Source organism: Natrix helvetica (assembly GCF_964273705.1).
Source record: "Natrix helvetica genome assembly, chromosome: 10".
NCBI lineage: Eukaryota > Metazoa > Chordata > Lepidosauria > Squamata > Natricidae > Natrix > Natrix helvetica.
Window position 1 is genome coordinate 18755703 of NC_138561.1, and position 12282 is coordinate 18767984.

The 12282-nt window shown below is 42.6% G+C and overlaps 1 protein-coding gene across 1 annotated transcript in view; it reads right to left on the reverse strand.

Annotated features, from left to right (window-relative positions):
* TOX3 (TOX high mobility group box family member 3) overlaps positions 1-3656 on the reverse strand; it is a 44983-nt gene extending 41327 nt beyond the window's left edge. Inside the window, exon 1 of the mRNA XM_081962897.1 lies at positions 3528-3656. Coding sequence (XP_081819023.1) covers positions 3528-3629 — 102 coding nt within the window. The 5' untranslated portion in view covers positions 3630-3656. The remainder of the gene's footprint in view (positions 1-3527) is intronic.
* Between the last annotated feature and the right edge of the window lie 8626 nt (positions 3657-12282).

A 12282-nucleotide genomic window follows, 5' to 3' on the forward strand; every position in this document is an offset into this window, starting at 1 on the left:
GATAGATAGATAGATAGATAGATAGATAGATAGATAGATAGATAGATAGATGATAGATAGATAGATGATAGATAGATAGATAGATAGATAGATAGATAGATAGATAGATAGATGATAGATAGATAGATAGACAGACAGACAGACAGACAGACACACACACCCACACACACACACACACACACAATTTTAGATGGCTATTCATCAGAAGCAGTTTGAATGAAACTATAACTGAAAAAAGCAAGCTATGTCTAAAACAATCTTTTGTTAACAATGGTTTAAAACTGCATAAATAAAGTTTAAAATCTATAACCGCAGTCTTCAGGCATTTTACCCTACAGGAAGTCCCAGAGATGACTGGACTTGTTCTAGCTGAAAGGATAATCCAATATCTGGAAATAAGTTCTTACATCCTGTCCATTTCCACAGTCCCCTTCATCCTTTTATAGAAGCCCAGCCCAAGTTATATTCTTCATTAAGCAGAGGCAAAAAACCAAGAGTATATGAGTTAACAGTTTTTAGCCGATCAAGATGGGAGATGGATATTCTAGGAAACAACATCCCTCAGCTGCCCTCTACCTTCCTTCTAGAAATAAGTCTGTACGGGATTTATTTCAAATGAGATTACAACTGGTTCTTCTCCACAAGCATCTGAAATTAAAAACTGTACAGATATTAAAGTTGCAAATAAAAACAACAACAAAACCTGCAGTGTTGTTTTATTCTTTACCTGTAAGAGGCATCCGGACAGAACACAAACCGTAAATTAATTTTTTTTAAAAAAAAAGTAATGCATCACAGATTCATTAATTCAGGTTCTTGAATTAATGCGAACAAGCAGAGAGAATTCAGGCTCAACTAAATTTGTAGCATTATACATTTGCTGACCACCGAACGGCAGTGTAAGGTTGTTTAGGGCTTATTAAAAACCCCCTTTTTAAAAAAATAAAACCAGCTCTGCAACCTCTAATTTGTAACACTGTCCTCCTTTCTTTCCAAATCACCAACACAGCAGCCTGCTTGATATTTTTCCATGTTGCATTTGCCAAGGAGAATATACACATCAGGCTTTGTTCAAAAGCTGTTCCAATATCGCCTGCTGAAAAGGCGCATGTACAACACACATACACACACTGCATTTGGTTACATTGCATTTATTAAATGCAGTGTTTGTCTGAAGTGGTGTAGGGTTTCCTGCCTAGGCAGAGGGTTGGACTACAAGACCTCCAAGGTCCCTTCCAACTCTGCTGTTGTACTGTAAATATTTGAAATAAGCTGTCAGCTCTAATTTATATATTTCTCAAGCCATTCCCTCCCCAGAAAAGCTACTGAAGATATTTCTTCCCACCAGGCGTATCTGAAATTAGAGCCGTCTTAATGAAAAAGAAATTTCACTTTGCTGACATCCATCCACCCAGGATTAAATGGGTCCAACGAGAAACTCCTAATAACACTCCCCAACATTTCTTTTTTTTTAAAAAAAAAAAGTCTTTTTCTTCCCTGCTGGCTTTCCATTTTCCCAAACTTTTATCACTAACACTAACAATAAAGCCAGATATCGGTGAAGTCCTTGGAAGGCACTGGAATTTCTCAGTATCTTAAGGCAGCATCTCATAGGAGAGCACACACAGAGCCAAAGGAGAGGAGGTCCGTGTGAAAGGGCCCTTTATAACACAGGGACGAAGGCCCAGCGCTAATAACCTGGCATAGTATTGACACAAGCATATAGTGCAAATAGCCAAGTCCTTTAACAGAGCAACATGAGTCACCGTGTACCTCTTTTAAGTTTTGAAATTTTCCCTTTCCTTGTCTGGCAGCTGCTGAAAACAAACCAGAAATGGTTGAAAGGTATTTTTGTGTAATGCATTTAGCCGCAGGGAATATCCGTCCCTTCTGGCTATTACATGTTATTCTGTCATCTGTAATCGCTTGACAAGAAAAGGAGATATCAATAAGGCACCGAACTAAGCAGTGGCTACAACTTTTCCAGCTGGCTCAACGAGACCCATGAAAAAGGGATCTTGATGGGGGAGACAGGAGCTGAAGGATGTGGTCGCCACCTCCTTCTCAGTTGGGGTGGTCCAGAGTTCCTTGCTTGCATGGCTTTATTTTAAGATGCAAGACTCATGAGGCTCTCATCCAGTAGTCCCCCTCCTCATAAACACGCTCGGTTGGGAGAATCAAATCCTTGCTTTGACATCCTGAACCAGGAAGAAATGCGGAGGAATGTGGAAGAGGAGTGGGACGATGGTGAGAACAGGGACAGAGAAATGGCAGGCGGCAAACGCACACAACCACTAGTAATCCATACAACTGTAATGCAATCTAAATACCCAAGCCTTAAACACCCACACGTAAGTCTGATCTCCCTACAAGCCGAACCACCAAATGAAAAGGAAACCTATTCAGCCTGTGTCTCCAAATTCCTCCATCCAAAGCAGAACCAGCAAAACTGTTAAATTGAACTGTTTAAGACAGAAAAACACATCTTTAAAAATGGACTTTTAAAAAAAAATTGGAAATCCCATGCCCGGGGATATTTTTCTTCATCAGCGGGTCCCCTACGACCAATGAAAACTACCATATTCTGCAAAGAGTCCACTTTGTAAGTGCCAAAGGAAAAACTCTGCCTTCTTTCCACTGAGCTGGGAGGAAGTTACTAGGGACTGTACTTGCAAAGGGAAAGGGGGAAAATGGAAAACAACAAACAACCACCATCACCACCAAGGATGATTTGCAAATAACTTGAGAAAGGATGGGAGAGGGAAAGTTCTGGCGAAGCAAAAAGAAACTTGGGAAAGTTTGATTTTAAGAAGAAGAAAAACAAAACCCTAGTTTGAAAAATCAACGCATCAGTACAAGTTGTAAGATTGAGACCATCTCTTTCCCCCCCCCCCCCGCTTTCTCCTGCCTCCCCTCAAACTACATACAACCCAACTAGAGCTGCCACCCCTCTAGAAGCCAAACCAAACTACGACCAAGACCAAAACCACAACAATGTCCAATGCAAATCCAAAAACTGTAACACAATTGCGCACCCCCTGGAACAAAAGATTAAGGGGGCGGGGGCGATGAGAGAGAGAAAGAAATAGAGAGATAGAGAAATAGAGAGAGAAGGGAGAGGGAAGGAGAGGGGGGAGACAGGAAGGAAGGAGGGAGGGAGAGAAGAGAGGGAGAAGGAGAAGAGAGGGAGGGAGTGAAAAAAGGAGAGAGAGAGAACAGAGAGAAGAGGGGTTAAAGAGGGAGAGAGAGGAGGGAGAGGAGAGAAGAGGAAAGGAAGGAAAGAGAGAGAGGGGTGAGAGGGAGGGAAGGGGAGAAGAGAGGGAGTGAAAAAGGAAGAGAGAAAAGGGAGAAAAGAGGAAAGGATGGAAAGAGAAAGAGTGAAAGAGAGAGGAGGGGGAGAAAGAGGGAGGCAGGGAGTGAAAAAGGGAGTGAGAGAAGAGTGGGAGAGGCAAGGAGAGAAAGAGAGAGAGAGAGAGAGAAAGGGGGGAAGAAAAAGAGGAAGAAGAAGGGGGGAAAAAAACACTCACCTTGTTGTAGCTGTAGTAACCCAAACACTGGGTAAAGTCCAGGCTGGAGGGGTCTCCGGGAAGGGAGTTCCCCGAGGCAGCGGGATAAAACCTTACATCCATTTCGCAGGGCTGAGATCTTGGGGTGCAGCAGGGCGGGGGGGCGTAGGGGGTAGCCAAAGGGGGGGGGGCGTGTGTGGCTGCGGGGGGAGTGGAGGGGGGAGAGAGAGGAAGCGTCGGAGATCTGCTTGGTCCAAAGGGGCGAAGTTCTGGAGAAGCTTGGACTAGATCCACCTTCCAAAGGGCTCCACACACACACACTTTCCTCCTCCTCCTCCTCCTCCTTCCCCAGCACACCCACAAAAACACGCGCGGGCGGGCGCAGCACACTGTAGACACACAGAGAGAAAGAGAGCCGCGCTCCTAGCAGCCGACCAAGTTGCCGGGCTCTGGAGGGAGGGAGGGAGGGAGGGAGGAGGCGGGATGATAGAGAAAGGGAGGGGCAGAGCGGCAGGTGAGCCGGAAGGGACAGGTGAGGGACGCTCTAGGGAGGGGGAGCCACCGAGACGGAGGAGGAGGAGGGAGGGGGCGGCGGCCGCTGTCGCCGCGGCTGAAGTGGGTGGGGGCAGAGCGCGCGTCCTCGCCCCCTCCGCTCGCCCGTCCCTTCCCTTCTCCTCGGCTCCACCCACCCCTTTCCAAAGGAGCCGGCTCGCCTCCCAGGTACGCCACACAAAGGAGCCCGGCGGCGAGCCGAGGGAAGAGCGGCAGCTACGGCAACAGCGGCTCTTCCATCCACTCCACCACTCCCCCCCCCGCAATGCAAATCAGCTCTGGGTGGGACGCTGCGGGGGGGTGGGAGAGAGAGAGAGAGAGAAGAGTGGGGTGCGCGCGCAGCCCCCCCCCCCGCTTGGGACTTTATGGAGAGTCGAAGCTTCCTTTCCTCAAAGGGACCCAGAAGGTCCCAAAGATCCTTTGGGGGGCGGGGATTGGACTTTCTGGTTTTTCTTTGAAGGCGTTTCGCTTCTCATCCCAAGAAGCTGCTTCAGCTCTGATTGGATGGTGGGGAAATCCAGGGAAATCATTCCCCACCATCCAGGCAGATTCTTCAGATCATCACAGTCCTTAACTTCCATTAACTTGGCTGATAGGATAGAATAGAGTGGAATAGAATAGAATAACGGAATGAAGAATAGAATAGAATAGAATAGAATAACAGAATGAAGAATAGAATAATGGAATGAAGAATAAAATAGAATAGAGAATCAAGAATAGAATAGAATAATGGAATGAAGAATGGAATAGAATAGAATTCTTTATTGGCCAAGTATGATTGGAAGCACAAGGAATTTGTCTTTGGTGCAGATGCTCTCAGTGTACATAAATAAAAATAAAATAGAACACATTCATCAAGAATCATAAGATGCAACACTTGGTGATAGTTATAGGTTACTAATAAGCAATCAAATCACACTAGGAAACTAAATAAAACAATATATATGGTAAAAATACAAGTAACATGGTTATAGTCCTAAGTGGAAGGAGATAGGTAATAGGAAGGATGAGAAGAATTAAGATGGCAGTTAGTGATCATATGATACCAAGAGGCTCCAAGCATCATAAATCTAGGTAGTCCTCGACTTAACAACCGTTCATTTAGTGACTGAAGTGACAACAGCACCGGAAAAGTGACTTAAAACCGTTTTTCACACCACCATTCCAGCATCTCCATGCTCACACAATCAAAATTCAGATGCTCGTATTTATGACGGTTACAGTGCCCCAAAGTCACATGACTCCTTTTTGCGACCTGACAAGCAAAGTCAGTGGGGAAGCCAGATTCACTTCATAACCATGTTACTGATTTCACAGGATTTACATGCAATGGGGAATTATTTTTGGAGACAGTCCTGCGCACAGGTGTGGCTTTGCATATGAGGATCAGTTTTCTGGCATTAGAAACGTCCATTTATCCAATCCTCTCCACTTTGAGATGAAAGGGACGAGAGCCCAGGAGAAAAGATAAATTAAGTGCATCCTTGGATTATAAATAGGACGTAGAATCATAAGGCTGGAAGAGACAAATGATTGTCCAGTCTTTTTTTTAAAAAAACAAACTTGGAGGCAAGGTGTTACATTGAAAGTTTTTTCCATGATGTCTGCACAGTTCTTATTGTGGCTGCATGTATGAAACAGAACATTGTTTTGAAGAGAACCAGCTGGCACATTCAGACAGGTATCACCTGTGTAATTTGATATCTAAATTAACACTGAGGTTCACTTCATGCAGTGACACACATAAAGTAACACAATGCACTGGGTTGGCACGGGGATTTTAAGCCACCACAAGACAGGTTTATAGGTAGGATGAGAGGTTGTCACAGATAAATGATCTTATTCCAAAAAAAAAAAAAAAATCATCCCAAAAGTGTGTTAAAGAGTTAGGACATCATGATGCTCCTGACCACCTCCGAATTCCTACAGTAGAAAAGCTTATTGTTTGGTTTGTGACTAAAACAGTTCTCAATTGAACAAGTTGTTGCAATTTTGCCAACATTTTCAGAAGTAGTTTGCCATGGCCTCTTCCCAGCATGCTAGTGCCCCTAAGAAGGTAGGACCAGAACTAGGAGTTTTCAGCTGGTATTGTATTATTTTCCTTCCTAGCTAATCTATTTTTTCCACATATAAATATATTCAAATGCAAAATCTGCATCTGACCTGGGCTTTTAATCAAACTTCCACCACTATAGCTCCATCGCTAGCATCATTATTTGCAGAATGTTCCAGGATGTTCCATTTCCTTGAAATAAATAAATAAATTGACATTATTCCACCACCTGTAATGAGTTTTATTGATTCATATTCATACTAATGTCTGGTTGCCTCAGTTTAGAGGGGACTACACAATTCTTTCTTTCTAGCATCCAAATAGGATTTGAAACATCCACAGTAGACCACTTTAAAATCTTTTCCTTCAAAGATATTGAAGAAAAAACACTTGAGGCCTAAATTAGATATGGGACATAAGACAGAGGAGTGTTAACTATGGGGGAATAGCAGAAGCATAAGAGGGATTAGGAGCTACATGTGTAGATGGTAGAATTCTGTTTTAAAGTAGGACACCAGATTCTGTCGTTTATCTTTTAAGCCAATTTTTTGAACTTTACTCTCTTTGCCCTTAGTGAAACTAACATATAGCAAGCAGTTTTCAGTAAGGTACTGTATGTTTGAATGAAGATTAGCACACTAAGGTAACTCAATGAGTTATTCTGATTCTATTCTTACGAGTAAATTTTTATGCAGCCTCGAGTATTTCATGCATCAAGTTTTCCAGTAGTTTGGATCTGAACATTAAGAACGGAAGATTTTATTAATTACAACCCGGTTGGTTGGTTAGTTGAGATCCTAAATTAAGCAAACTTTAAAAGTATAGAAGAAAATCGTGTATTGGTCAGAACAGGCAGGATCGTTACGATAACACTATACAGACTGCATGTTGTTATATGCGTATATAAAAAAGGCAAGGGGTGGATGACAAAAGCACACTCAACCCTTTGAGATTTTGACCCTTCGGGACAAATACCAACTGCCCTTCCCACTGGCAAAGAACTAGTCCGCAGTTCACTGGTGTGCCCAGATAGGAAAAAGAGACGTATGGTTTGAACCTTTGGACTTTTTGAAAGGAGGAAGTTGGCAGTTCCTGCTTCTCTGCTCCAAGTACTCTTCCCCTAGAAAACCAGCTGTGTTCTTGAACTAGAAAGCTTAGAAGTATCAACGCACTAGGACTGATGAGGTTACTTAGTTTGGGTAATGAAATGTCTGCAAGAAAACAACCAAGCACCAAAGACCCCCTTTTTGAGTTCAGCTGTAAATGGGCTGATATGGTTAATCATGTACCATCAAGTCAGGGTCAACTCTCAACAACCACAGGGATAGAGGTTCTCCAGCATAATCTACCCCAAGCCTCACCCTTTAGGTCTTTCAATGATGTACTCATTGCCACCGTAAATGAGTCCATCCACCCACCTGCTGGTAGGTCATCTTCTCTTCTATCTTTCCCAACATTTCCGATCATTCAAGGAACCTGGGTTTTTGTGCCATGTGTCCAAAACATGGCAATTGGAGATGCGTCATTTGTTTCTGAGTTGAGAGCTTTGACTTTCCCTGTGGTCCATTCATTTGTGGGAGCAAGAAGGAAGCAGAATTGCATGATATAATATTTAACCCCCACCTTGCATGATGTAATGTAAAGTCCATTGCTTGTGTCCTACTCCATAAAAGTCTCACTGGTCACTGTGACAACCAAATATAAAATTAGATGGCTTTTGGTCTCAACCAACGCAATTTAACGCTTCCTGCTTTCCCTAAATGGCGGTGTACAGCACAGTGGGAAATTTCAGAACATGGCAATGTTACCGATTGATTATGGTTAGATTTTTCTCCAAGACCACCTGCTCCTAACCTGATCCTTCAGATCTTCCCATCACCAGTGTAAGTTCCTCCACCTTGTTGCTACCATAGTCGTCCTCTTCTCTTTTCTTCCACCTGTCCCAATATTACAGTCACATCCAGAGAGCTAGGCCTAATGATGTTAGAGGTCAAAGGAGACCCAGGCCATCAAAGAGCAAGGTGGCTGGACCCCACCAAAGCTGACACCATCCAGAGAGTAGAACAAGTCAAAGAGGTAGTGCAAGATTGAAAGATGTGGAGAGATCTGGCAGATAGAATTACCAAGAGTTGGATTCAGCTGAACAGATCATCACAACATCAACCCTGGTTATTTGTGTCTCATCTTCCTTTCCTTGTTTTGTAATCCATTTCTTTATTTTCTTGACTGGACAATGCCACACTTCACCTGGTATAAGAGATGGGAGGCCACATTTGACATTAGCTTCACATCTGCTCCCTTGTCCCAATCTCATCTGAGAATAGCAGTGTTTGGTCTTTCTTTACTTAGCACTTTGTCTAACGTTTACGTTTAAAAGACAGCTATAAAATCGCACTAGAAAATGAAATAAGACTGGTGGGATTTCTGCGTGTATTTCTGTAGAGGATGGGCTAATGTTAGCAACATCCTTCCAGCAATGAAATCCACCAACGAAAACACCTTCGGCAACTTGCATAAACCACACAACCTAGGGGTATTGTGTCTTTTTTGTTTTTAAAGCAGATGTATTTTGTGCTTAAGACTTAAACCTGTAACTCATCCATTGTGCCGGACTGGAATGGGGCCTACCCACCCCTGTTTTCTGGAACTGTTTCAAAACTTCCCTTCGCCCCCACCTTCTCAGCATTTCACCACCTGTTTCATGAATTCATACTCCAAAGGAGATCCATGCAATTAGGGACAAGGAAATGAAAATAAATGACCTTGTTTGTTGTTTGCAACAAAGGGACTGTGCAAAATTAATCCAGCAAAGCTTGACCTTATAACCTCAGGAAAGGAGGGGGGAACCCCTTCCCTGGTAATAAATGCACAACACATTACACACACACACACACACACACACACACACACACCAAGCTGTTTTTTAAAAAGCAAAAACGTTATCAAGCAACTCCGCCTCTTTATTATGCCTATTTTGAGGAGGATATTCGAGATATTAAATATTGAACGAGGGAGGTCAGAGAATTTGCATGAAAGCAAAGATGTCTAGGCAGAGCTAGAACGGGAGTTCATTACAAAATCCGCGCCGTGGGAAAGTGTCAGATACATCAAGAGCGACTTCAAAAATAAAGACAACTCTTGATCTGCATTACAGCTGAGTTTGGTGTTGGGTTTTTTTTCTTTTTTGAGCTTTGCTTTGGACTTGTTGATGCTTTTCCTGTTGGTTAAATTTAATCAGCACTTCTAATGAGATGGGGGGAAGACAGAGAGAGAGAGAGAGAGGGAGGGAGGGAGGGAGGGAGGGAGGGAGGGAGGGAGAGAGAGAGAGAGAGAGAGAGAGAGAGAGAGAGAGAGAGAGAGAGAGAGAGAGAGAATTATCCATCTGAATTATTTGCTCTTCTGTCCAACCTTACTGGGTCAATTGATACTAACCGTCCAGTGTAAGGGTTGGTCATGATGATATTGTCCATTTAATTGTTTGTTTGGTTCATTGCAGCACCATTCCAGGTCCATTGACTCAGACGTAATCCCCGTAGAGTTCAATTAGGCTAACTCCCAAATAGGGTTATATAAAAGGACAATGATGTTGATCCGTAATGGATTGTTACTGGCTATTTATCTTGCTCTCTGGCTGCGTAGAATGTGTTACAAAAAACCTTCGATTTTGTTTTCTCTTTGACTGTTAATAAAGTATTGAAAGTGAATGAAACCAAAGCAAATTACTTGTTGGAAGAGATATTTCATTGAGATATGGATTGCATGTCAATGTTAATATAATATAATATAATAACCATGGAGTTAGTTAGGACCCTGAAGGCGTTTCCCCTTCCCTTTGAATTGAATTTTACTGTAGATAGATGGATGGATGGATGGGAGAGGGAGAGAGAGATTATAGATAGATCATGGATAGATGATAGATAGCTAGATAGCTAGATAGCTAGATAGCTAGATAGCTAGATAGCTAGATATAGCTATATATATATATATACACACACATACATACATACAAAAACACACACGCACACAGACGTAGTTCTCAACTTATGGCCATAGTGTGTTTGTGTGTATATCAGCTCAATTTCAGGAATAGAAATTTAATCTATATTAATTTAATGTAATAAATTTATTTCTAATAAATTTAATTTATAGTTGACAGGCGTAAAATGTTTGTTTTTCTTCACTCACCCATAGACCAGGGTGATCTTAGATTGCATTCGTTCTCATGGAGTTGTTGTTCCATTCTCCATCATCACCTTGTCATCTTTTATATATTTTCTAGGTCTCCCCAGGTCACGATCCTTTTGTTATTTACTGCCCGATGGCTCAACCAGCCTTGTAACATTTATCTTCCCAATTCCCTTCAGTGTCCTCTACACCTCCGAGATGCGCTTCCCTTAATTTCCTCTTTTCTCAGGGATGCAGGGCGCTCTGCAGCAGCCTTAAATTAAGCAAACTTTCTACCCCAACCACTGCTAGCTGGGTGCCCCCATTACACCTTTGCTGTTTGAACTAGGTCTGATTCATAGTAAGGTAACCAAAACCTCATCACCATTTTCTGTGTGCCGAGAAAATGATGTCATATGGAGCTGCTTTGCTAGGCTTCTGCATTCCAATAAGTTTACTTTTTTTTTTTCCATTAAAAGCAATACTAAAGCTAGTTTTAGTCATTCCACGTCCAAAACTGTGTTCCAAGTTCTGGAAAGTTTTCTTTCCTTATTTAGTCATGGTGGGGCAGTGGTGAGAGTGCAGTACTGCAGGCTACTTTTGCTGACTGCCGTCTGCCTGCAATTTGGCAGTTCAAATCTCACAAGGATCAAGGTGGACTCTTCTCTAATTATATGAAGTTTGCTTAAAGTTGGATTTTCTCATAACTGTCCAATTCTCTTCCTGATTAAGTTTTATAGTAACTTTTCCATTGCTTCAAACGACAATCCAAAAGTGTTTTGAATATGCTTCCTTCATTCACTTAAAGGGAAGCTTAGCATCTACTTTTGTGGAAGGAATACAGTATGTTGCAAAGACAATCCACTTTTCACAAGACTTGATAATTTTGTTGAGGGTGTTACTGTTTTGCTTCAATCAGATTATTATTTGCTTTCGTTTTCATGGAAAGCCATGCAAAGTCGGGCAAACCTAGCTAAAAATATTTTAAACAGATGTGTATGATTGCCCAGCACACAGAATTTTGTAACTTGACTTCTCTGGTTTTAGTGTTGAATGGTGGGTGTATAGAATAGATGCTGTATAGAATAAATCAGCCCTTCAAGTACTGGAAGATGTTATCATGTGTCTCCCAAATCTTCACTTCGTTAGACTAAAGATACCTATGTTCTGACCTAGGCTTCCCCAAAAAGCACAAAACAGATTTCCTGGTCCCGACAAAACCCCTCTTGTTAAACGAATGTGAATTCCTCTCATTCATATTCAGCCAAGGCCTGGCAAACAGTCTTTCAAGGGTGAATTTATGACCACAGACTTTATCTAGCTTGGAAAGCTGCCATGTAAATATTTTCCGAACGCAGTGCTATGCAAGGAAAGACTGGGCACAGAGTCTCTGAGATTCACGGACAGATCTTTACACTCCTGAAATGAACGAATGAATGAATTGTTTCCTGCAAAGCCCACTTCCCTTTCACTCCTCTTTTATTTCCTACGGGAAGAGCCATTCACCGTCCATCTGTGGCTTTACTCCCAAGTCGACCCTGATTTCTTATCTGTTCTTTTCTTCTGGCAGTTCTGTGTATGTGCACACTAGGAACAGGCTCCAATTGTTCCTCTGCCTCACTGCTATCTAGCTCCAAAGGCAGCTGAGAAGGGTCAGATGGCCTTGGCCCCATTTCTGCCTCCTATGCAGAGCCCTCATCTGAGCCTTCCCCAGCCTCCAGGACTGGCCCATGTTCCTCCCCAACCTCCTCACTATCCAACTCTGTTGCCAGCTCCCCTGATTGCTGGCAGTCGACAACAACCTAGTTCTCTTAACTGGTCATTATATGGTTTAGTCTCCTGCCTTCTGATCATCTTTGTGGCTCTTCTCTGCACTCTTTTGGGGGAAAAAAGATCTTTTTATACTGTGGTGACCAGAACTAGACAGAGTATTTCCAGTGTCATGATTTATAAGTTAACATTCTTTTATGAGCCCCGCCCCTTTTATTGCTGCCTCAATCAAATGTA